This window comes from Tursiops truncatus, chromosome 18 (genome assembly GCF_011762595.2).
Source record: "Tursiops truncatus isolate mTurTru1 chromosome 18, mTurTru1.mat.Y, whole genome shotgun sequence".
NCBI lineage: Eukaryota > Metazoa > Chordata > Mammalia > Artiodactyla > Delphinidae > Tursiops > Tursiops truncatus.
The window spans coordinates 68,789,307-68,817,233 of NC_047051.1; the positions used below are offsets into that span (position 1 = coordinate 68,789,307).

At 38.0% G+C, this 27,927-nt stretch overlaps 1 protein-coding gene across 4 annotated transcripts in view; it reads left to right on the forward strand.

The window, feature by feature from the left end:
* ITGBL1 (integrin subunit beta like 1) overlaps nucleotides 1-27,927 on the forward strand; it is a 218,113-nt gene that overhangs the window by 126,543 nt on the left and 63,643 nt on the right. For all 4 annotated transcript variants that reach the window (XM_073795391.1, XM_033843480.2, XM_073795392.1 and 1 more), the window contains one exon: nucleotides 1,522-1,668. In XM_073795391.1, coding sequence (XP_073651492.1) covers nucleotides 1,522-1,668 — 147 coding nt within the window. The remainder of the gene's footprint in view (nucleotides 1-1,521; nucleotides 1,669-27,927) is intronic.

A 27,927-nucleotide genomic window follows, 5' to 3' on the forward strand; every position in this document is an offset into this window, starting at 1 on the left:
AAAAATTCTTATATTTGAAAGTCCAAATGATCATAGTCACGTAATATGTATTTATTAGCAATCAAAAGTTTTTTAAGATGATGAGCTCTAAGGCAAAGTATTAGTATTAACAGCAGTTTGTTGTATAGACTTTGTTACATAGTAGGTGCTCAATAAATGTGCATTGAATTGAATTTAGTGTTAAATGAGAGATGTGGACTCTGTGATCCTTAATAGCTCATCCTACTTTGACCTATGGTTTTATGATTTGTTCTGTGAAGAACCAGATTTATAGATAGTGAAAAGCTTCCTGATAGGTGAATTGTCCAGTACTTCAAACTCAAAAGATGGACATCTGACCACAGACCTCATGGAATACTGATAAAACAGACCAGCCTTCCCTGAAGACTGGTCCATACCAGTTTCCATATTGTGTGATATATATTAATATCAGATGCCAAGTACAGAATAGCAGCGATTGTTATTCATTAGCATTATATTTGATTTGGTTAAAGAAAGTGTAATTCCACTTCCTTTAAAATTCTTCATACATTTTTGGAAAAATTATAGAAATCTACTTTACATTGTATCTGTAATAATGAGTATCTGAATGGTTATTAGGAGTTAGGAAAAGCTCAGCTAAATTATCGTGCTTTCCTTTCTTTTCTATTTCTACTTGGTTGTATATGTGGGCTCAAGTGAATAAAAATAAAAATTGCTCACTTCTGTGTAGCATTTTAAGATATATTATGTACTTCCTGATAAATGTGGGTAGATAATCTGATTTAAAATGAAGAACTAAACCTCAACGAGGTTGTCATTTGAACAGCCCTACTCTGTAGGGAACAGGGTCAGGATTTGAACCTACTTATTTGATTGATATCTTATGCTATACCATATCAGTCCTTGTCACAGTTCTTTACAGGCTCTGTGCCCATGTAAATTTAATATCTTTCCTGACCTCTTTTGTGTATAGGAAATTAGTCTTCAAGGGTTGCGAACTCCACATAGGTTACTGGTTTTAAGCTAAGGGTCTATAGGCTAAGCATGTAGTGTGTAGTAAAAAGATAATGAAAATAAAGTGTGAGGGACTGTAGAAACTAAGACCCTGTTTCAAAAACAAATTGTTTTCCATTTCCTATGGCGCTCCTCCACGTGAATTAATTGCCCAATTCATCAAATCCTCCTTTTTAGCAGACTAAATTAGCAGACTAATTCAATCTCATGCACTTGGATTTTGAAAGATTCAAGTTGATAGCCCTATGAACCTGTTTATCTGATCTGGAGTTGTTGTTTTTCTTTCCCCGTGATCAATCAATATACCTAGATCAGGTATTTAAGAACATTGAGAAAAATGGGCTTTTGCCTTAATGTTTTATATTGAGTTTAATTGAGATCGTGACTCATTTGTGACATTCACTGTTGAAATGAAAGTTAATTCTGGCTTTGGTATATTTTTCTCATATACATGTGCACATATATATATATATGTATGGCTCATAAATACAATAACATATATATATTATTACTCCCATTGTGAAGGTCATGGGCAGTGTAACTGTGGAAGATGTGACTGCAAAGTAGGCTGGTATGGGAAAAAGTGCGAGCACCCACGTTCCTGCCCGCTGTCAGCTGAGGAGAGCATCAAGAAATGCCAGGGAAGCTCTGCTCTGCCTTGCTCTGGAAGGGGTAAGTGAGGGTCTCAGGCCTTGTGACCCATCGCCTCCTGTGAGTCAAATGAATTTAGTTCACATGTATCTTATTTAAAAGGTAGTTGAGATTCCTGAATGAGGAAAGATTAGTCTTTTCAGAACTAATAATGACTCCAATATCCATGAGTGAAAGTACATGGAGAAATATAATCTCATTCTTTCTCCCTCTCTGTTGCGCGCGCGCGCGCGCGCGCACACACGCACACACACACACACACACACACACACACACACACACACACACACACACACACACACACACACACCCCCCCCCCCCCCCCCCCCCCCCCCCCCCCCCCCCCCCGCCATCAGTCTACTTTAGCTCTGAGGTCTGTTCAATTTCTATTCAGTTCAATGCTGCATTAAAAAAGAAAAAAACAGTTTGGATATTTGCTCAGAGCTTTCTCAATAACATCATCTAATTGTCCACTGACATTTCTGAAACTTATTAACAGCCTACTGAGTTGTACTGTTGGCTTTTGAAAATGTATTGTATAGACAGATAGCTCGGAATAACCTTTTCTTGTCTTAGACGGCATGTAGCCTCAGGTGTGCTCTTGCTATCAGATCAGTACAAATTGGAGGAGAAGGAAGAATTCGTCTAGGGGAAAGCTGGTTTCATTCTTTTTGATTTATCAAAATAAGAAATAACAATTTCACCTCTCACATGAAAATGGCAAAGTTAATGTGAAATTTGCTTTCAGAGGTACTGGTAATTGAAGTTATTACAAATTTTATTCATGAAAGAGGAAAAGGAGAAAGATTTCCTTTATCTGAATGTTAGATCAGAAATTTAATTTTATGTTGAAGGGAAACTTTTTTTTGAAAAGCGAATTTTTTAATTGAGATATAATTCAAATGTCATAAAATTCACTCATTTAAAGTATACAACTTAGTGGGTTTTTTTTAGTATATTCACAGAATACCCAACCATCACCACTGCCTCATTCCTAAACATTTTCGTCATCACAGAAAGAAACTCTGTACCCTTCCTGGGCACTCCCCACTATCCTCTCCACTTAGCCCCTAGAAACCATTAATCTACTTCCTGTCTCTGTGGATTTGCCTAATCTGGATATTTCACATATAAATATGAAATATGTGTTCTTTTTCTCCTGTTTCTTTTTTCACTTAGCTTAATGTTTTCAATGTTGTATCATGTGTCAGTACTTCATTCACTTTATGGCTGAGTAATATTCATTTGTATGGATATAGCACATTTGTTCATCCATTCGTCTGTTAATGAATATTTGGGTTGTTTCTGCTTTTTGGCCTTCGTAAATAATGTTCTGTGCATATTCATGTACAAGTTTTTGTGTGGACGTGCGCTTTTGATTTCTCTTGGATATCTACCCATGAGGGGAATTGCTGGGTCATATGGTAACTCTATGTTTAACTTTTTGAGGTACCACAAAACTATCTTTAAAGTGACTACACCATTTTACATTCCCTCCGGAAGTGTATGAAGGTTCCAATTTCTCAACATCCTCACCATTATTTGTTATCATATGTCTTTTTCATTACTTATAGTTGTTTTTTTCGGGGGGGGGGGTGCAGAAAACTCCTAAAGTCTCCAAGATTATTTGTAACATAGTATTTTCTCATACTCTGATATTCATCCTTAATGATTATAAGGAGAAGGGTAGGATATGGGTAGAAGGAATTTTTAATTTCAGAAGCATTTCTGAATTGCCCCATTTTTCATTAATACTCCCAGGCTGGAAGCAGTGTTCTACCAGCGTTAATAAAATATTGTGATTATAGTGCTTGAGTAAGCCTATTATGCTCTTAAAATAACAAAGACTAAAAATCACTATTCCTCGGACTACTGGTATTATTTATTGCTAAAAATAACAAATTATAGGACTCCCTTGGTGGCGCAGTGGTTAAGAACCCACCTGCCAATGCAGGGGACACGGGTTCAAGCCCTGGTCCAGGAAGATCCCACATGCTGCAGAGCATCTAAGCCCGTGTGCCACAACTACTGAGCCTGTGCTCTAGAGCCCACGAGCCACAGCTACAGAGCCCGCCTGCTGCAACTACTGAAGCCCACGTGCCTAGAGGCTGTGTTCCGCAACAAGAGAAGCCAATGCAATGAGAAGCCCACACACCGCAACGAAGAGTAGCCCCCGCTCGCTGCAACTAGAGAAAGCCAGCGTGCAGCAACAAACACCCAACGCAGCCAAAATAAATAAATAAATACATTTATTTAAAAAAATAAATAAAAATAAATTATACAATGGAAAAATTTTAAAAGCATATAAAACATATCTCAAACATAGAAAATGACTTTAAGTAGATATATATATACACACACATATATGTGTATGTATATATTTGCCAGTGGTTTCTCATTTATCTTGAAATTTTTTTATATAGTGCTAGGGCAAGAGAATTATCTGTGGACTTTATATATCAGTGTTTAATAAACTCTGACAAACACATATTTGTCTCCTACCTTTCTAGAGATTAAGTTATTTAGCTACCATTTTTAAACAATAGCTTATATTTAAAGTCTTTTATTAAAAAGGTGTTGATATGTATAGAATTGTATTTTTTATTTTTTTGTAATTCATTCAAGCCTTTTGAAGCACTTTACAGATAAATATAAGCTTCTCTAGTTTCCTCACAGGGAAACGGAAGTATTGATGAGTGAAGTGATTTTCCAGGGAACTGTAACAAAATATAAGAATTTTGAGAATGAAGACCAAGGATTTATGACAGGCAGTCCAATGCTCGGACCAGTGGTTAGAGACTTCCTTTTTCATAGGGCTACATCTGCAAACTCCTGGGCACTGGAGGTCTTAAAGCAAATGGCCAATATGAAAACTTTCAAAGGATTAGTTTTGCAATTTATGAATGACAACAGCAGCTGTGGTTACATGAGTGAGGAAAGCAATTACAAGGCTCATTGGTTCTCCAGCCGGAGAGCCTCAGCAGCTCGCTAGCTGGGGCCAAGGAAAAAAAACAATTCTCCTGGTAGAATTAGATTAGATTACTTGCTTGTGCTGCTGATGACTAAGTGTGATCATTATGTCTTAAAGGTAGGGGAATAATTTAGAGGATCTTTTAAATTCTCTGAATTCCTGTGATTCCTTGATTTCTGTTCCTTCATTTAGTTAGATGACTCTCATAAAGACAATATTGATGTACAGTGATTCATCCTGCCCATGGGGTTGGAAGGTGGGCACAGCTTTCTCAATTCTCCTATCAATGTTCTGCTTAAAAATTTTAAATGGCTTATGATAGTCTATTAGTTTTAAACTCTTCTTGATTAAAAATGCATTTTTTTGTTTTTTTTTTTTTGCGGTACACGGGCCTCTCACTGTTGTGGCCTCTCCCGTTGCGGAGCCCGGGCTCCGGACACGCAGGCTCAGCGGCCATGGCTCACGGGCCCAGCCGCTCCGCGGCATGTGGGATCTCCCCGGACCGGGGCACGAACCCGTGTCCCCTGCATCGGCAGGCGGACTTTCAACCACTGCGCCACCAGGGAAGCCCCAAAATGCATTTTATTATTATTGAGGTTTTCCTGAGTATGTGTCTAGCTTTGGGCAGAAAATGTGAGCAAAATGTGTCACTTCAGAGTAGAAGTTGAGGCAGTGAGAGATTTGCCATTCTCTCTTTTTCCCTGGCAAGGGGATTTGAAGTTTGAGATGGTGGCAGATCCATTAGCCTGGGTCTCTGAATGAGGATGATCAGCAGAAACCTCTGCTGACCCACCGGGTTCTGTCGCATGAGTGAGAAATAAACCTTTGTTGTTTTAAGCAGCTGAGATATTGGGGTTGTTTGTTATGGCTTCAGAACTCCTGGCTCATGCTCTCTTCTGCATACAAAATTAGGGAACACAGCTAAAGCAAAGCAAACAAACAAGCAAACGTGACAAAAATCACACTCAATCCAAAGAGATAAGCATAAAAAAGTTGAGGTTTATAACTATATATGTATATCATATCAGTATTAATATCTAAATCAACATAAATAACTATATATTTTATAAATGATGTTTTTATACAGTTTTATCAACAGCATTTATGTGCACTTATTCGACAAGTTAAATGCTAAGAGCATTGAATGTATTATCTTTTTTAATATTCCCCAAACACAATGAGACAGGAAGAAATAGAATTCTTCTTTTTACAAAAGAAGAAATTGGAAATTTGAACAGTTTACCATCTTACACAGTAGGTGCCAGATGTGCAACTTTTAATAGGAACTTTTAATACAGGCCCTCTGATGCCAGAGCTGTCATCTTAGGTAATTTACTAACATGCCACAATTTGTTAACGTGTTCTTTTAACATGTCAATTTTCTGAACAACTTGTCATGAATATATTTTCTTGTTATAAAATATTCTTCTGCAAAATTATTGGTGTGGCTGCATACTATTCCATAAAATGGTTGTAGCAAAAGAATTTAATCAACCCTCTTTTATTAGACATCTGAATTGTCTCTTATTTTATTCAAGTTATAATTTACATTCTTGAAGTGGAATATTTGCATAAATCCTAAGTATTAATTCTTAGATGTGGATTGCATAGATCTAAATGAATAAAAATATATTAAAACTTTTTAATAAAAACATTGCCCAAACAATTTATAGCCTCTAGAAAAATTGTTCCAGTATACCCTCCTACTAGGAGTGGAAGAGGGGTTCCCTTTGCCCACCAATAGTGACAATTTAAAATAATTAGTTCACTTTTCCTGGTGTATTTTGCTCTTCATGTTGTAAACTTTTACTTTATCAAACTCCTTTCACTGACTTCTATAATCATCAAAACAAATGATTTATCTGCAGGCATTAATATTCAGAAGCTTGTGTTTGCAGTATTTGCCTTCTTTGATCATCATTTGTCCTTATGTCTAAGTCATCTTTTTATTTGGTATTGTACTCCCATGTGTTTTTGTTGTCTGTCCTCTGTGCCCTTTGGTTTTCTTTCATCAGACTTGTTCTAAGAGGTATGGCATATGTTTTGGTCCTTCAACACACATACCCATACACCTCCACAAGGGGAGGTATGGAGTGGAAGAAGAATGACAAATTGAAGCTAATTATTTAATATTGTGGCTTCCAGAAAATAGGAACCATGTCCTCATTTTTATCAATTAGTATGCTTTAATTAATTAAGCAAGTTGGTTAAATTCCTCACCTAGGAACATACTTTCAAAGAATGATAGCATGCCAAATTCTCACCATCTGGAGATTTTTCAATTTAAGCTGTAATTTACCTCTCCTTTTTAGTGGCAAAGCACACCTTTAAGTTCTTTTGCTTTTATTAATCAGAGAAGTTTTCTATGATGCATGTATTTTTTTAACCTACGTGTTTTTGACTCTGTGATTTTTTTGGCAACTAAATCATTTTTTTTATTCATGTATACGGAGATACAATTATTATTTGGAACATAACTTTTGTTCTTTTAATTGGAAGTCCTCTAAAATTTTTTTAAAAATTTTATGGGAGGAGAGTGTTTTAATATTTTTTAAAATTTTTATCAGCTTTATTGAGGTATAATTGATATACAAAAACTGCACATATTTAATGTATACAATTTGATGAATTTGGACATGCGTATACACCTGTGATGCCATCACCATAGTTAGAGTGATAAGCATATCCATTACCTCCCAAAATGTCCTTGTATCCCTTTGCTTTTGTGTGTAGTGTATGTATGTGTGTGTGTGTGTGTGTGTGTGTGTGTGTGTGTGTGTGTGTGTGTAAGAATGTTTAACACAAGAGAGATCTAAAATAGTCAAACCTATAGAAGCAGAAAATAGAATGGTGGTGGCCAGGGATGGGGAAAGGAGGAAATGGGGAAGTTGTTATTCAATGGGTATAAGTGTCAATTATACATGGTGAATAAGGTCTAGAGATCTGCTGTACCACAGAGTGTCTATAGTTAACAATTTTAACTTTTTTTGTGTGGTTTTGTGGACTGGAAAACATTTTTTAAATTAATTAATTAATTAAAAAAGTTTTTGGCTGTGTTGAGTCTTCGTTGCTGCGTGCAGGCTTTCTCTAGTTGCAGCAAGCGGGGGCTACTCTTTGTTGCAGTGCGCGGGCTTCTCATTGCGGTGGCTTATTGTGGAGCACAGGCTCTAGGTGCGTGGGCTTCAGTAGTTGTGGCACGGGGGCTCAGTAGTTGTGGCTCGCGGACTCTAGAGGACGGGCTCAGTAGTTGTGGCTCGCGGACTCTAGAGGACAGGCTCAGTAGTTGTGGCTCACAGGGCTTAGTTGCTCTGCGGCATGTGAGATCTTCCCAGACCAGGGCTCAAACCCATGTCCCCTGCATTGGCAGGCAGATTCTTAACCACTGTGCCACCAGGGAAGTACCCTGAAAAATTTAAGAGGGTAGACCTCCAAACATTTTAGATTAAGTACAACACCACCTAGTGTGATTTTGATTATATTTTTAAAATCCCCAGTGGCTTAATTAGATATCTTACTGTAAGTTAACTGAAGTGGGAAATGTGTAGAGTTTTCAAGAGGCAAGGGAACCCAGTGTGTTCTTCCAGTGGTCCTTCGAGAAGGAGAGTGGGATTCAGATTTCCTCTCTTCTAGACATTCAGATTGATTGATCCACTCCATCTGTCATTGCTTGAGAACCCTGGGATACACTGAATTATGACCTTTCAAACGTAGTTGTTAAGGATAACATCCAAAGAAGATGAAGAAATGACCCTGTAAAATTAACTGCTTTACTCTTCCTTATCCAGAAAGAATCATCCTGCTTTCAGTGATGTACAGAATGGGGATAAATCAGTGAATTGGGAAATCATGTCAGAAGCAAAAGTCTATATTTTGTCATATTATAGACATTAGATGATGAGAAATCAGTCTGTGGATCCCAGGGAGTCTCCTGTGGATCTCTGAGCACATCTTAAACTTACAGTGCTCTCTGCTATGGCTCTTATGTGCTCTATTATCATGGAATGACCCACAATAGAAAGATGGTATCTAGGAAGAGAAAAGCCTGCTTGTTATTTGCTTCCTTTGTACTCAGAAAATACGTATTAGAATGTCTTTAAACTGTATATGCAATCCACACTTCACAAAACCTCAGGAATGTAAATACTCTTTCTTATGACTTTACTGAAGATAGTACAGAGACAAAAAGAGTGGGATCAAGTGGGAGAACTAAATATGGGGCCTCTAGCATCCTTTATGTCCTCGTGATGTGTTGGGACTTCTGTGTGTTGGTGGGGCATTTTCTACCTTCATGAGGAAGCCAAAGGTGCAGGTGCCCAGAACTGGTGTTTTTCTGGATGGTCCTGATTCAATCCAGTATTTAACCTCTCAGTCATATGAAGAAGCAGCATTTACTAAAGGCATAATTTGTGTACATTGAAGGAAACTGCTAAAAATAATGGAAACAAGCCAAGAAAAGATCTCATGCAAGACGGTTATGTAGGCACTCCCCTTTCCAGTGGGTATTTCTCTCTCTTCCTTATTTCACCTTCTTTTTTCATCTCGCCTTTCCTCTTGCTATTTTTATATTCAGCAGAGCACAAAGAAAATTCAGAAGCTGAATTTAATAATTTTGTCTATCTTTTAAAAAGATGGTGGAAAATAATTCAATGGAAAATAATAAACATAGTGGGTTTTTTTTTGATAACCTGAGTATTTTCTAATCCATAATCCAGAAAACTGTATCACTCCCAAGACAGAGTGAATATTTTTTTCGTGTTCCAGTCAGCGATCTTGCCTAAATGCTTTATCTATGGCAACAGAACACTTTGTGTCAAAGATAGGAATCGATCCAAATAAAAGGACAATTTTTATTACATTTTGCATAATTTTTATGTGGTAAATTGAAAGCTGGTGAAAGTTTTTGGCTGAGAAAACTTCCTAGGAAAGGCTGCAATGAATATTGTCAAAATCTATTTGAAATGAAAGTAGAATATCGGACATGAATTCAACCCCGATTTCTATAAGGGACCTTAAAATGAAACGTGTGACAACTATGACAATTTTGTTACTTTAATTATATATTTCTTTCTATTAAAACATTAAGCACACAGTGAAGGATGTAATGTGGGGCTCTAGTGGTTATTTAATTGATTTTATTCAGTATAAATAAGCAAACCAGATATTCTTAGTGGGAAAAAAAAATCTCTTCTGCTATCAGCCGTAATCTTCGTAGAACTACACAGTCTACAGACTTTCTTTTTAACAGAAAATCAATGAGGCAGAAGGTCATTATTTTGTCTAGGCGTTAGGGTCATGTAGATGATCAGAACTCTTATGATTCCTTTCTTGGATACATAAGATGCCATTAAAAATTTATAAGGCTGGTCATTGTGTTATATTTGCATGATGAATATATATGCAAATATTATATTCAATGAAAATTAGTGTGTACAATGTACAGTCATACTAGAGCACACTGACATCTTATGCATCGTATTTTCATTAGTAATGTTGCTCGTCGAATTTAATAAATCTAATATTTATTGATCACCTTACCAAGTATCTCTATGCTAAGCTGGGGATCAGGAAACTAGGACCAGGAGGCCCACATTTTGTTTTTGTAAGTAAAATTTTATTGGAACACAGCTATGCTCATTTGTTTACATATGGCTGCTTTTTGGCTATCATGGCAGAGTTGCCACAGAGGCATACGGTACACAGGGCCTAAAATGTTTACTATCTGGCCCTTTACAGAAGGAGTTTGCTGGTTCCTATGCTAAGCATTTGTGATAAAAGTGCCAAAGAACAGGTTGAGTGTCTTGAGGGTCAGGGGAAGAAGATACTATTTTCTAAATAAATTTGGGGGCATATAGGGCTTCATGAAGTGAGGAAGCTAAAACTGAGTTTACCTGTAAGTAGCATTAGACAGATACTGGTTTAGAAAAAAGAACATTCCCGCTAGAGGGAACACCATGGAGAGAAACACGGAGTTAACAAGGGAATAACTTTTTCAGGGGACAGGAGACAAACTCACTTTTGATGATATATGAAGAATCAGACAGTGGTGGGAAGCAGCCTGGGGACAAATGCCATTTCTCCCATCCCCCATTACCCTCTCTCCATGTTGTGATGGGTTTGAGACAGAAAAAACAACTTCTTTGCAGACCTCTTGTTCTCATAATTGTCATAGGAGGTTGATGTTAGTAAGAAGGACACACATTGTAAGTACAGATTTTAAATACACTGCAATGATATCATAGAAATGCCAGGTTAACCTTACTTAGTGCCTACCCCCGTGCATCATTGCTAAAATACCAAGTTTAATGTAACTAAAGTGACCAAAATCCAACCTTCCCATACACAAGACAAGTATGCTAACATCCTCTCCTGTGCTTTTCTTCCTCTTTCCTATACCTTAATCTACTGAGGGAATAGGAGAAGACAAACACAATTCTGAAGTGGCTGTTATATTGAGTCATTCATATTAGCAAAGTAAAATGACAGCAGTTTAGCAGTTGGATTGGTATTTTGAGGGTCATGTTATCTGTAACGTGATACCTGCATGTTTTAAATGGCAAAGGGACATTGTGTCGTAGTGAGGCAAGATGGTGGGTTATTGGTTTGGGCTGAGAAACTCTAGACTGAGTCTGGGCTCTGCCACTAACCAGGTGTATGATCCAGCAAGTCACAGGCTACCTTAATGGTGACTTTGAACTTAGCTTCTTCAGGCTACTTTTCCTCTCCTTCACTTCTCTCTGCAGCAAGTGAACTTGACTCTGTGTTCTGACTCACTTGGATCCGTAGATTCTGTATGCTCTCACGGGCCCCATGTGTTTCATTTATGACTCACCTTCCTGACAGACTTCGTCTCTGGTTTTGCATAGCTAACTAGATAGCTGACTACTCTTCAGGGGAATCAGGTAACTAGCCAAGCTGTTTTCTGGAGTCTGCTTTCTACCAAGTGACTGTTTTGGGTACAAACTAATATATTCTTCAGTTACGGAATCCTTTCATTTGCAGTGTAACAGTTAAGATGGATGAGATTTTGGTTCTTCATAAATATTTATTTCTTATGTGATGCCTTTCATTTGGATAAAGGAGGAAAGACAGGATTCTTTGGCTTCTTATTTAAGTTTCTAAATAATTTTGGCCTCTTTGCTGCTCAAAATATCCATGCCATGTGGATGCTTGTAAATAGTACCAAATGGTCTGGCACAGTACAGTCTGAGGTTTGAACGTTTGAGGTTTGAACGGTCCCAAGGATGAAACAGAAAATATTTGAGGTCATATGTAAGGTTCTTTATAAGGACATTAAATCACTTGCCAGGATTTCTTTCTCTGGATTTTTTTCTTAAGGCCCTGTGTTGCACAATAGTTAACTGAAGGAGCTTAAAAGAAATGTAAAAAAAAGATCGCCAGCAGATATAGAGTATACGGTGACTAGAAAGGTGTCTCACACAGCTTCACTTGATTAACTTGCTGGCAGTGTGCGTATCATTAATGTTACTATTAAATTATAGTCATAACAGTGAGATGATCGCAGAACTTATACGCTTGAGTGTAGTTTACTGTAATCATAGACAGTAGCAAAACCCAAGAGGTGTAATTCGTGCTTGACTCTAAAGGCACTGTTCTGGATGCTTCTGCGACATGAAGAGAGAAGCCCAGAAGGATTATTAGTAGATGAGATCCTGGATGGAGTAGGAGGCCTGAAGTCTTGTGGCTGCACAGAGGTGTGACAGGGCTGGAACATGCTGACATTGTTCAACCCTGTTCCCAGATATCACTCCCATCCTTCACTTGCATGGTTGCTGGGAAAACTCTCGACAGGCATCTGCTTCCTGTTTGGGTCGAGAGGCGCACACAATGCTGCCAACTTATGCTTCCTTTGAGCATCTGTAGCCTCATCCAGTCAGTCACTTTCCAATCCTCAGGGCGTGTGCCTCTGCGGGGGCAGGAATTCGAGAGATGACCGTATGGTCTATGAAAGCCTCTCGGGGCAGAAGTGCTCACCCCACTTATTGTTTGTGTGGCGCTGGAAAGTTGTATTTTAGCTTTATGGACCCTCAGTTGTTATCTCTAAAAACAGTATTATTATAACGGCTGTTTCCTCTAAAGTGTTGTGAGGGGCGATTAAGATGGCACATAGGGGGCTTCTCTGGTGGCGCAGTGGTTGAGAGTCCGCCTGCCGATGCAGGGGACGCGGGTTCGTGCCCCGGTCCGGGAGGATCCCACATGCCGCGGAGCGGCTGGGCCCGTGAGCCATGGCCGCTGAGCCTGCGTGTCCGGAGCCTGTGCTCCGCAACGGGAGAGGCCACAACAGTGAGAGGCCCGCGTACTGCAAAAAAAAAAAAAAAAAAGATGGCACATAGGAAATTGTTTCGTTAACTTTAAAGCCAGCATGCAGTTGTGAGGGATTGCAAGGGTTTAAGCAGACGACATAGCAGCTGAACTCAAGGCCATAGAATTTAAGAGAGAAAACAAGATCAATGTTCCTTCACTCATTCATTCATACAGTCAACATATATTTTTTGGGATCCTACTATGTGCCTAGAACCAGTCTAGGAGCTTAGGATAGAATAATAAATAAGGCAGCCAAAGTCAGGGCTCTCAGAGAGCTTGTGGTAAGTTTGGTCAGAGAAGTTAAACAAGAAAACAAATAATTTTGGTTAGTGCTAGGAGAAGGAAATCAAGATAATTTGGCCAAGGTGGGGTATGGGGCCGGCCCCAGATAAGGTGGTCAGCGACCCTCTCTGAGGAGTCCTGCTTGGCCAGATCTGGGTATTGAAAAGGGGTCAAATACGAACTGAGGGAAGATGGCTGGAAAACAGAAAAAAAAAAGGTTTATACCAGATTTCATACTCAAGTAATGAAGGTTTTCTGGAAGAGATCAAAGTTGGGTGGGCTTTGTTCTTTAAGAATCTAGAGAGGAGGGACTTCCCTGGTGGTCCAGTGGTTAGGACTCCATGCTTCCAATGCAGGGGGCGAGGGTTTGATCCCTGGTCTGGGAACTAAGATCCCACATGCCTTGGGGTGGGGCCAAAAAATTCAATTAAAAAAAAAAGAATCCAGAGAGGAGACTTAGAATTTGTTGAAGAAGTATTTTAAAAGTACCAGTGTGAGCTCCTACCTGATTTAATTTGTCTGTGAGATGGCCTGGGCGTCAGGGATTTTAAAAGCTCGCTGGTGATTCTGCTATGCAGCCACATTTAGAATCCCTGCTCTGCAGAGTTGTGTAATGGGCATAGTCCTGCAGCAGGAGGACGGACACTTTTGCTTTTGCCCTACTTCCCGCAGAGCAAACCGGGCTTCAGGGAGTGCTTAAGAGTTGCAGAAAAATTACTGTCCTGTGGTGTCTTTGCCTGATGCTCCATTGAATAGATGGGAAAGCAATGAGGCAGTGGGTGGGCGGGGGGAAGGTATGCTCTTGGAGAAAGGGATAAAGAATTTTCAAAACAGAAAGGCCCATCAGGAGGCACAGAAATATGAAAGAAGATGGTATATTTGTTCAGGGAATTGCTCCATCCCAGTTTTTGTATATCTGAGGTGGGAGTGAGAATCTGTATTTTTAAATAGATCCAGTGAAATTACGAAGCATTTGGGTATGAATGCGGGGGGTAAACCTCATTTCACAGAAATATCCTTCCATGGTCCTCAGTTGTCCAGAGGCCTAGACCTGCTTTCAAGCTTCACAGATTGTTTTCTGAGAACTAATCTGTGATGTGTTTTTTTCAACCAGAATATTTGTATTGTAATGAGGGATTTTTGGAATTCTATACCCAAGGATTCTTTACCTGAAATTCACACAACTCTGGAGGTTTATGGTTGGGTGCCAGGGCAATAAGCACCTCTTATAATAGCACAAATATATTATACATACCTTTTATATTTTTATAAAGAGAGGGTCTGTGGCTTCTTTTACCAGATTCTGTTGATAAAAGGGCTGCACGATATCAACAAAAGGTGGAAGTGATTTAGAAACCATTGCATAAAATCAAACACTTTTAAAGAGATGTTACAGTAGATTATTAAGGAACGTATTTTGAGGTAGGTGTGCCTTAACTAGACATTGTGTAGTTTAATAGTTGAATTAGTAAATTATCCAAATAGTAATCAAATATAGAAATACTTTGTGATATCTAGTTGTGTTTGTAACTTATGATGTGGCTTCTTTTCTTCTTTATTGAGGTATAGTCGATGTACAATATTATGTAAGTTTTGGGGGTACAACATAGTGTTTTACAGTTTTAAAGGTTATATTCCATTTATAGTTATTATAAAATACTGGCTATATTCCCTATGTTGTACCATATATTCTTGTAGCTTATTTATTTTATAGACAGTAGTTTGTACCTCTTAATCCCCCACTCCTGTCTTGCCCCTCCTCCCTTCCCTCTCCCCACTGGTAACCACTAGTTTGTTCTCTATATCTGTGAGTCTGCTTCTTTTCTGTTATATTCACAAGTTAGTTTTATATTTTAGATTCCACATATAAACAACATATAGTATTTGTGTTTCTCCGTCTACTGTGTTTCACTTAGCATAGTACTCTCCAAGTCCATCCCTGTTGCTGCAAATGGCAAAATTTCACTTTTTATTTTACGGCTAAATAGTGTTCTGTTGTATGTATGTGCATATATGTGTGTGTGTGCGCAAATATATAGGTGTATGTGTGTATATATATGGGTGTGTGTGTGCATACATATGGGGGTGTGTGCATACGTATGGGTGTGTGTGCATACATATGGGTGTGTGTGCATACGTATGAGTGTGTGTGCATATATATGGGTGTATGTGTGCATATATATGGGTGTGTGTGCATACATATGGGGGTGTGTGTATATATATTGATGTGTGTGTGCATATATATGGGTGTGTGTGTACATATATATGGGTGTGTGTGTATATACATATGGGTGTGTGTGTATATATATGGGTGTATGTGTGCATATATATGGGTGTGTGTGCATACATATGGCTGTGTGTGTATATATATGGGTGTGTGTGTGCATATATATGGGTGTGTGTGTGCATATATATGGGTGTGTGTGCATATATATACACATACACCCCCCACATCTTCTTTACCCACTCATCTGTTGATGGACTCTTAGGTTGCTTCCATATTTTGGCAATTGTACATAATGCTGCTGTGAACATTGGGGTGCATGTATCTTCTTGAATTAGTGTTTTAGTTTTTTTTGCGGGGGGGATAAATACCCAGGAGTGGAATTGCTGGATCATATGGTAGCTCTATTTTTAATTTTTTGAGAAACCTCCATACTGTTTTCCATAGTGGCTGTACAAATCGACAGTCCCACCAAAAGTGTACGAGGGTTCCCTTTTCTTAGCATCTTTGCCAACATTTGTTACTTGTGGTCTTTTTGATGATAGCCATTCTGCCAGGTGTGAGGTGATATCTCATTGTGGTTTTAATTTGTATTTCTCTGATGATTAACGATGTGGTGCATCTTTTCCTCTGCCTGTTGGCCATCTGCATTTCCTCTTTGGAAAAATGTCTACTCAAGTTTTCTGTCCATTTTTTAATTGGGTTGTTTGTTTTTTGATGTTGAGTTGTATGAGCTGTTTATATATGTGGGGTATTAACCCCTTATCGGTCATATCATTTGCAAACATTGATATTTTCTCCCATTCGGTAGGTTGTCTTGGCTTTTTTAAAAAAAATGTGTTCACAAGATTCAAGTTTGGAACAAAAAGATGGACCTAACCCAAAACCATTTTATTCTAAGTCATGAGAATTTGTCACTGAAGTTTCTTATTAGGGTAATTGGAAACACAGATGAAATTTCAAGCAGAGAATAAAAATTAAATTCCTGTTTTTCCCTCAGAACAGAATGACATTTCTTCTATAATGCTCTGGGTTTTAGTCTCTGCTCATGACAGGTGTCCATTCTGATTAATAAATGTTGCTGTCCGGAATGCTCATAAGAGTATAACCTGCCATTCTAGAAATAACAGGAGTATAGGAACAAGAACAGAAGGAAATTTAATTTGTATGCTAATCAAGTTCTATTCGGAATTTTATTAACATATGTAAAGATATAATACAGAAATACAATTGGTGTTTTGCAATACCTCCATGGCTCCAAACTAAGATTTAGCCAGTCTATAAACTTCTTTCTAATCAACATTCAGTCATATTATTACTGTTTTAACTTTGGCTAGTTAATATCCATACGAGTCTTAGAAATATGAGGGACAGGGATAAATTATCAAAGAAAATTTCAAGCAGTGTGACAGAGCACACAACCTGAGGAAACAGTAGAGTAGATAGAAAAACAGGTCATGGAGCAGCAATAACTTCTGTGATTATTAAGCTTGAATGATTCAGGCGCTACCTCCTGGGCTTGTAACTGTTTGTTCATCATATATCCATTCATGTATTCATTTCTTTATTCAATGCAATTAATTATATTGACAATATAAAATGACAAGGAGGATCTCCCTAATATTTACTTTAATGGAATAATTTGGGTAGCTGTTATTTTAATTTTGATGTTGCTTCTAGATTCTGGTTGAATCCAAGGGCTTTATTTCTATGTATAAACTGGCTTCACTGAGAGAAATGATGCATAATGAGAATATTGGCTATTATCTGTTCAATGTAGGCAATACATTGGGAAGCGTTCACAAGACCCTGGTTGATGCTTACTGTAGATCAGAGACTCTCAGTAACAAAAAGGTGGAGCATTACTGCTGCCAGATTATATTTAAGAGAGATCCCCAGTTGTGGACATATTAAGAGTTGTTTGGTTTTTATGTCCTGAAAGAAATCTAGCTTTCTTGATTATGTTTTCAATTCCTTTGTCATTAATTACAGTGCTGAGGATATAACAATATTACACAACATCTATTTTAATTGAGTCATTTGGATGCAAATGGCAGAATCCCAGTTCAACCAGAAACAAACAAATGAGTTATGTGCTTACCTAACCGAGAAAGATGGGAGTACAGATGACCTTTAGGAGGAGTGGAAAAGGGATTTCTCTCCTTCTCTCTTTGCTCTCTCTCCCTCACACACACACACACGTGTGTGTGTGTGTGTGTGTGTGTGTGTGTGTGTGTGTGTGTGTGCAGGCACATGTCCCCCCTCAACTGCCCCCAGCACACACATTTCTGCTTCTGTCAGAATTTTGCTCTTAATCTTGCCTACTGCAGATGAATTTTTCTCCATGCAGAAGGGTCATGGGTTTTAGCATCACCTAGGGTTGTATTTTTACCGTGCCCTGACCAAGGAAAATAAGAGACTTTGCCTTGGCAGTTCAAGGGAGAAACAAAAATAACTGGCGGATTACCTTAGCTTGGAACCATGATCAATTTTGAGCCAGTTCATATTTCCAAAGAAGGGGTTGATGGAGTATTAAACTTGGTTCAACTTGGGGGCAGTGCTGGAGTGGTGAGATGTAAGATTTTCAGACTTCAAAGAGCCCTTCTGAGCCAACAAAAGAATGTTTACTGGCCATAACTGCATTTCAGGCTGGTATTGGTCTTGAGAATCTTTGATTACATCTAGAGCCTTCTTGGTGTAGCAAGGATGATATATAGCATATTTTCCAGATTCATAACCTAGGGAGAGCACACCATGATTAGGCAATTCATTAATGATTGTGGTAGGCAGAATAATGCTCCCCCAGAGACATTCATGTCCATCCCTAGAACCTGTGATTATGTTAGATATAGATTATGTGGGAAAGGGGAAAAAGTTGCACATGGAATTAAGATTGCTAATCAGGAGATTATAGTGGATTATCTGGGTTGGCCCAGTGTAATCACAAGGGTTCTTACAAGGGGAAGAGGAGACAGAGAGGAGTCATAATCAGAGGGATGTGACATGGTAACTTAACCTTCTGTTGCTGACTTTGAAGATGGAGGGATGGGACCAAGAACCAAGGAATGTGGCTGGCCTCCAGAAATGTGCAAATACAAGGGGATATTTGCCTTTAGAGCCAGAAGGACACAATTCTGTTGACACCTTTATTTTAGCCTAGTGAAATCCATTTAGACTTCTGATCTCCAGAACTATAAGGTTATACATTTTGTGTTGCTTTTAGCCACAAAGTTTGTGGTATTTTGTTATAGCAGTGATAGAAAACAGTGATCTTGGAAATATTCTTTGGCCTAGTTACTAGAATATAAATCAGAATTTTTTTCTGAGTGAATTTTGTATTCCCGTGAATTTTTTAGAGTTCTTACAGACAATCGGAAAAAAAACAATGTTAAAAAGGTATTTCTTTTACTGCTAGTATTTCATCTACCAGCATAAACATAAAAAGCTTAAAGTATAATTTCCTCATTGACTTTCCTCTTGCATCATTTTAAAATAATGGAAGCTAGTTTTTAAACACAACTTCATATCCTTCTTTTTGTAATTATATGAGATTTTACAGTTTATTCCATGTTGTAATATAGTCTGGATATATTGTTTTTAATGGCTATATACTGTATTAAGTAAGATCTTTTGGGCAAGAATAATATTCATCTTTATTTCATCATTTAATGCATTATTCTACTTAAATGGCCCATGAACACCATTATACGATTTTAATATTATGGTCTGAATTTTTTTTCCTGTTTCTATATTGTAATTCTGGGTGTACATCATTATCTAAAGTAAATAGATCCAAGTTTTGTAGGGCCTACATTTTGGGAGTCTTTTTTAATAAAATGAATTCAAAATTACAAGAACAAAATTAGTTAAGGTGAATTTTTATTTAGGATGAAAAGGGAAATCAACATACTTTTTTTTTTTAAAGCAGACAAATACCACAAACATTATAAAGTCTGGAATATGATGGAATTATAACTTTATGCATCTTCTGTAAATGGCTCTATATACATCAAAATTTGTTTCTTCTCAACTTCCCTAATGTGGAAGTTGCCAAATGTGGGCTGGGCATTATGGAATGCATCACTGTTATGACGTGATCTCTGGCCTTACATTGTCATGACCCAATACTATTCCTAGTATTCCTAGAAGCCATTCCTACACCCTGAAAAGCCATGGAAATGACTCTCCCCCACTAATCCCAAAGTCGATGTACCCTTGATTCAACTTCGGTCTGGCTGAATCCCCAAAGTGCCACTTGACATGAGGGGAAGTGTGGCTGAGTGGAAGTTGGAATAGAAAGAAAGTGTGGTCTTAATCAATTCAGGTAAAATGTCTTATTTTTTGGAAAATTTCAAAAATATATGTCACCTATTACTAGGGTCCTCCCCAGCACTGTAGAAGGGACCCCTACGTATTTGGGGCTTGTACCCAAAGAAACCCACGTAGAATAGTGGGTTTCTACGTCCTGTCATTGACTTTCTATGCTTTCCTCTCCAAAAGAATACTAAGCAAATCGTTTGCAAATGCGGAACACTTGCTGTGGCTTCAGCCCTTCTTTTTTTTTTTTTTTTTTTTTGCGGTACTCGGGCCTCTCACCGCTGCGGCCTCTCCCGCTGCAGAGCACAGGCTCTGGACGCGCAGGCTCAGTGGCCATGGGTCACGGGCGCATCCGCTCCGCGGTATGTGGGATCTTCCCGGACCGGGGCCGAACCCCCGTCCCCCGCATCGGCAGGAGGACCCTCAACCACTGCGCCACCAGGGAAGCCCAGCCCTTCTTTATGTCACTATAAAAGATGAAGGCCACCTGTAACTGTTGATGATGCTCCCCAAGGGACTGTTGACATCTTTGTGGCCTGACAGCTGTTTCATGATGTTAATATCATAAATATTCTTCTGAACTATTAACAGGAAAGTATCTGTTTAGATAGTTCTATACAAGTAGATGCTTCCAGGCCAGGAATCTTTCCACTCCCTGGGTATACATGGTATTGGAACTGTTTCTCACTTATCACCTTCCAAATACATTTTTTAAAAACCTGGGAGTGTGTAGCCTGAAGCCTCAGTATTTCTGTTTGTCATGCCGGATGCCAATTCGCTACTCATCTCCTTACACACATCAAGATCTTCCAGCAAAATATAATCATGACCTTGAGTCTTGGTTTCACAGTCCATAAAAAGCTAGATTTTAGGTGATGGAAATTCAGAGTTAGAGCCCTTCTATTTTTTCCCCTCACTTAAGAAGAGATAAGGAAGTTGATCCAGCTCAGATTGATGCTAAGCCTAAAACGAGCTTTGCATACTCATTGAAAAGTGTTCCCACACTCTAGAGCCTTTATTCCACCTTTAAAATGCTCCTGTCCATCTCCACAAGACTTCGGAGACTGGAGATTTTCAGAGTCTTAATGCATTGATACGCAGATAATATGAAAAGAAAGCTTTTTCAAAACTCTTTTACTCTCTACGACTTCTCTGGGGGGAAAAAGCAGACCTTTATCTTCATCAAAAGGGAATAAGATTGTTGGTCATGACAAATTCAGGTTTGAGGGGATAATTGAAATCAGGCAGTAGAAAACTTTGGTGGATTATCCCCAAAGCCTGAATCAGACAAGAAAATCAACCAGAGGCAGCACAGATTTAAGTGAAGATGTGCACCCTCAGGTCAAGGGCCTGGGCTGCTTGGGAGTAAAGAAATCTAACAGAAGAAGAAGAAATGGGAGAAAATGTTTTACTAGATTGAAGATAGTGGTGTGTATGTGTGTGTGTATAGGAATGTACTAGACGCTTAAGTATTGATTGAATTAACCTTTCCCCATATGCAAAAATCTGTATGATTCAATTTTTGTTCTAATGCAGTGCATCCAATATTATATTGAAGATTTAATGAGTAATAGTAATTCACATTTGATGAGTATTTACTGTGTGCTGGCACTGTGCTAGGTGCTTGATATGTTTCACTTAATAGTCTCATGACCTTATAATGGTCGTATTGTTAATACATATATATTATTTAATAAATAATATTTATTAAATAAATTATTTATCTCTACAAATCTAATAACATCTGTCTCTCTCTGTCAGTATAAATTCTGTTATTTCTATTTTCATCAGTACTATTCTAGTCCAGGTTCTTGTGTGTGTGTGTTCTTCTCTCTGCCTAGGATATCCACGGACACATCATCTGTTGGGGTAAATCAAACCTCGCATGTAGTTGTGATCATATCCTTCTCCGTGCTACAGCTAACCCTGTGTACACTTTTATTTTTGCAACTACACTACTTTACTATAACTATTTGTTTCCATTGGTCTCTCTTATTGTTGTCTCCTTGAGTAGCCATGTTTTTCTTTGTATTTCTAGATTCTAGCATCAAGAAGTGCTTGGCTGAGAGTAAAGAGCAATGATTTGTGAAATAAATGACTAAGTGAACGCACAGACGAATCCAGTGTTTTCTCCTTTAAATAAATGATCATGTACAAGTAATTAAAGAATTGGTTCTTAGACGTATAACTGAATCACTTTGCTGTACACCTGAAACGTTGTAAATCAGCTATACTTCAATTTAAAAAAATCACCTGCAAAAAATAAGACTTCATTCTAAGCATGAGTTCCTAAGCTGTTAGAGAACCATGAATGGAAAATGTTTATTTCAGTGAATACAGGGCCTTCTTCCCATGGGTTTAGTTCTATATTCCTGGCACTCATCTGGAAGGGAAAAGAAAAATTGAATCTAGAATGAGGTTGGTGTGTGTGTGTATGTGTGTGTATTTTCCTGTACTTGTGACTTAATTCTAAAGTCAATTAGCAATAATATGGGAATTTCCCATTATTTATGATTTTTTCTCTGAGAGTAGATTATATGTACATTTTGCAGACAGATGAACAAAATTTTAATTTGTTAATAATATGTTATTTCTATGTCACTGATATTAACATTATTAAGATGGATTTAATTCTCCATTTAACTTGTGTGTTTTAATCTTTGCTATTAAAAATACCTCCTCACAAATTTGAAGAAAACTTAAAAAATTAATACAATAATGCAACCTGTTGTTTATTAATTTAACTTGACCCTATGATATAGTGATCTAATATTTAGCATATGATCAATCTGTAAGAAATTTTTAGAGATTACCTCTTAAATTATTCTAGGGTGTTAACTACCTACTGGTTTCTCTAAAAAAATGTTTGTTTATTGAATCATCTCATATTTTCTTATACTGAAATTCTTTTCTTATTTCTGTCCAAATACCTAATGCAGAGTTCTATTTTATTTCTCACTCCACATAGAGAAACATTGTCATTATTTTTATAAAAGGTATATAAATGCATTTAGTTACTCCTTCAGGTATGGTTCCACACAGATTCCTGACAATATGATCCTATAAAATTATAAAACCTACGTCTCCTGTTGACTTTCATCTAACGACAGGTAATGAGTTCAGCTGTGAGTCATTGTAGTTCCAAAGATGTAAAGAAAATCATTGCAATCACATTTAACCTTCACATTGCGTGCATCTAAGGGGAGATGCAAGATTTTAAAACGGACAATTAACATAAGAACTTTCTCCTTCATGTTGGGTGAGATCATCAGGGCAGTCTAATGAATAGTCTGAATGTAGAACAGTTTATTTTTTATTGCAGTATAGTTGATTTAAAATGTGTTAATTTCTGCTGTACAGCAAAGTGATTCAGTTTTACGTGTGTGTGTGTGTGTATATATATATATATATATATATACACTTTTTTATATTCTTTTCCATTATGGTTTATCATAGGATATTGAATATAGTTCCCCATGCTATACATTAGAACTTTGTTGTTTATCCATTCTATGTATAATAACTTACATCTGCTAACCCTGATCTCCCACTCCATCCCCTTTGGCAACCACAAGTCCGTTCTCTATGTCTGTGAGTCTGTTTCTGTTTCATAGATAGGTTCATTTGTGTCATATTTTAGATTCCACATATAAATGATATCATATTGCATTTGTCTTTCTCTTTCTGACTTCACTTAGTATGATAATCTCTAGGTCCATCAATGTTGCTGCAAATTACATTATTTCACTCCTTTTTATGGCTGAGTAGTATTTCATTCTATATGTGTACCACATCTTCTTTATCCATTCATCTTTCGATGGTCATTTAGGTTGTTTCCATGTCTTGGCTATAATGAAAAGTGCTGCTATGAACATAGGGGTGCATGTATCTTTTTGAATTAGAGTTTTGTTCAGATATACGCACAGAAGTGGGCATATATCTGGATTTGTTGCTCTTTGACTACCCCTACCCCTTGCTTCTTCCAGGTAAATTTCACTGGATCATATGGTAATTCTATTTTTAGTTTTTTGAGGAACCTCCATACTGTTTTCCATAGTGGCTGCACCAATTAAAAATGTAGAATAAAGGAATGAGATATTACTTTTTTGAATATATACTCTAGCCTTTTGAGTCTGTTTTAAATTTCATTTCAAAATACCCCATTGCATAAAACAACTAACGGAACAAATTTCATAAATATCCCATTAGATTGATTAAACATGCTCATCTGCAGTCTATTGAAAATAGCAATATATACGGGGCCGTGTATTCATTCAGAGCAGTCATGTGTACAGGGTGGCCCAGAGCCCCCAGGGCTCCTAGAGATATCCTGGAGGGATCCTGGAAAGGTTACTTTGGAGAGAAAAAAAATCTGGATTTGTTGCTCTTTGGCTAGCTCTACCCCTTGCTTCTTCCAGGTAAATTTCACTTATATATGTTTTATTTAGTAAGGATCTATTAATGATTTCATTTGGAATAAAATGTTTCTGCTGGTTTCTTGTTGCTGTTGTTGTTCAAGTGTGAAAACTTTTGCTTTAGTGAAAGCAAACACCCATTTCTTCCTGAATTCATCTCCAGTCTAGGCAAACATTTATATTCTGTGCTCCAGTAACTACAGTGCATTTCATTTTCCCTGCTCTGAGCCTTTCAGTGTTCACCTGAAATTATTTAAAAATAGACTGTCACTCCAAAAGGAAGCGAAGTAAGCGTCTGTGCAAGAAGAGTGGGGAGGGCTGAGGATTATAGATTCACCTGGGGTCGGTCATGGATTGAGACCAAAAGCTGAGGAAGAATAAAATCAAAAGGATAAGAATGAGCGTTTGTGTCCAGTACTGACGCGTGGCTTGAAGCCGCTCTGCATTTTATTCCTCTTAAATCAGTGCCTCTACTGAGACTCAGGCAGGAGAGCCCGGCATCAAGGATTTCCTCTGCCTTCAAATCCTGGTCGCTGCAACCAGCTGGAGCCACCCACAGATTCCTTTGTTGATAAGTGGTTCAGGAAGGGAAGGGAAACCCTCCCCATCAGTAGGCTGTAAATGAACTGAACTGCAGCCGGTTCACGAGGTAGCTAACAGTTACCCTCATTTTTGTAAGGGGTGGAAAAGACATCTTTTTTTATAGTAATAAGGTGCAGTCTGTGAATCCTGCCATATACCAGATTAAAAGAGCTGCCGGTACATCAGTCCACAGAGAGAAGAAGCAGGTAATTATTCAGAGATAATGCTTCTGGAACAGAATGTTGTCACCCCATAATGGTCCCCTGCTGATAGATAAATGTAGAGGCAGAGGCAGTGTACTTATTTTTTAAAGCCAGAGTTGTTTTTTCGGTGACACAGTTGCAGCTCTTGTGATTATCTTTCCTGTTTTACCAAATGAAAGGTTGTAGGTTTTTTTTTTTTTTTGATATTTTCATCACTTTATTATAAGCAAGTTCAGTGGAGGGGTGTGTCTTATTTGTCAGGTCAACATTAGAGAAATGACGTGATTTCTTTCCAACGATGTACATCTAATAATCTTGGCTGAAGCTTCAATTCTTGTTTTGAATGCTTTTTCCAAGGCTGTAGATTTAATCATCATTGTGTCTGATGGAGAACTGTTGTCACAAAGTGACAGAAGGTGACTATACCCTGCAGTGTGCAGACTGACTTAGTAAACAGTCTTGGTGCAGACTTGGAAGAACTGCTTAGTTATAAACGGGTAGATTCTTGATTATGCACCTTCTAAAATTCTAAATTAGTTATATTCCTACCAGTTAAGACTTAATATGTCTTTGCTTTGACAATGAAAATTCAGCTGGGTAGTAACCCATGAGATGACAGATTTCGTTTGATTTCAGGGGATGACACCATTTCATCTGTGGTTCGAGGGTTACCTGTAGGGCTAGATAACTCTATAACAGTATTCTCTGAATGGAGACAATCGCTTTCTCTGATCTTGTATTTGTTAAATAAATGACTTCACCATTATGTGAAGTGGGTAGAAATAAGACTCTGTATAACTTGAAATTTCTGAGCTGGCTGTTAACTTATGGATCAAAAATACTGGGTAGAGGGTTCAAGAGAAATTTGGTGTGGTTTGTTCTCCTGCAATCTATTTGCCCTAACCCTTTTGTAACTGTTAGAACTGGTTTTGATTTTCTGGATGTCACCAATTTCTCCTTGATTTTATCAGAAGTTGCCTTTGCTTCCTGTGATTTTATCATATTTTATCCAAATCCTATTCTCTGTATATATATATATATTTTTAAAGGAATAGAATATTTGTAAATAAAGGTTTTTATCTTGTGCAAAGCCAAAAAAAAAAAAAGAGCTCATCTGGCCCATCTTTGTATTCATATCCAATCATAGTAATAGTTAACTTTTATTGAGCATTTACAATATGTTAGACACCGTGCCAAGGACTTCACATAAATTTATCATTAATCGTATAACATTTAAAAAAATAACTCAGGGCTTCCCTGGTGGCGCAGTGGTTGAGAGTCCGCCTTCCGATGCAGGGGACATGGGTTCGTGACCCGGTCCGGGAAGATCCCACATGCCGCGGAGCAGCTGGGCCTGTGAGCCATGGCCACTGAGCCTGCGCGTCCGGAGCCTGTGCTCCGCAACGGGAGAGGCCACAACACTGAGAGGCCCACGTACCGCAAAAAAAACAAACAAAAAACTCAGTGGATATTCTCATTCTACCCAGGAAGAAATTACACTCAGAAGAATGACTTGTGCAAGATCTCATATCAGATAAATGGTGGAATTTTGACTGACCAGGCCTCAGCCATTGTACCTTTGCTGTTCAAAGTGTGGTCCTTGGACCAGCAGTATCAGCATCACATCATCTGGGAGCTCATCAGAAGTGCAGGATTCCAGACCCCACCCCAGACCTACTTAATCAGAATCTACATTGTAATGCCATCCCCAGGTGATTGGTATTCACCACAAGGATTAATAAGGGCTGCATCGTTCCTTTCTTACAGGTTTGCCAACCTGTTTTGCTTCTGTCTAAGAGAGGAAGGGTTTAGGGTGTCTGGGTGAGTGATGACGTCTGCTTTGGAGAATCTGTGACAGATTATAGCAGTGCCTCGAGGCTGAGACTTTTCTCTGAGCCTGGTGGGAAAATGATTCTTCTAGTTTCAATGACAAGGGGCAAAAGAGTGCCCTGGGAAGTATCCCTATGAAACCCTAAAAGAAATTAATGATAATAAATTCAGGAAGATATACTGAGGTACCCAAGCCTATTTTTTAAATCATTTCCTCTCCTGGCACCACGTGACATCTTTTGATTCTTGATCATTCTACTTCATGTCTTGGCACTATACTCCCTCCCACTGCAAACACATTTGTAAGGTCATTATGAGGGCCTGAATTTAGACCTGATGGAACCAGATTACTGACTAAGGTGTGCTGGCCTCTTCTAAGCTGGACGGTAAATTTGTACAAGAAATTGAAATTTGTAACTTAAATACGCCAGTAATATACTTAACCTTTACGGTCTGAAATGCTTTCTCAAGACGCAACAAAGTAAGGTTGATATTTAAGCATTTGACAAATTAATGTTTAAAAAGGAGGTCACTTTTTTTTAATTTTGAAAGATTGCATTAATTATTGGAGAGGCCAGGAAATATACTTTAAATGGTTTTTCATCATGGGGTAGTATTTCTGTTCAGTATTTTGCACAGACCCTAGAAGTAACATTTAAATATCAGAAACTAAAGGTGGTATGTGCACATCCTGAAAAATAAGCCTAATTATTTTCATCATCTTTCATAATATTATGTTTGTTTCACTTTAATTATTTGAACACTCAGTAGAAATTAAACTGATATTTCAGGCTCTGTGATGATTAAAGCTCCTGTCAGCTTTAATATCACCATCCTAATAGAGTAAATTTGAGTTGGAGTGTTCAATGAAATAACCACAAATTGAAACTTTAGAAACAGGTAGAAAAGGCTGGATATCAATTTCCTTGCTGTTGATAGTTGTCTAAAAAGGGACAGCGGTGGTCCAGAAGAGGTGCTTACATCCTGATATGCCTAGCATAACCTATTTTCTGGATCTAAGACATTCAGTGATGAAGCAGACCAATGACTGGCAGTATGTAAATAATGGTTTGGGGAGTAGAAATGTTATATAAAATGTACACATTAAAAAAATTAAAATTAGCAAATATTTAT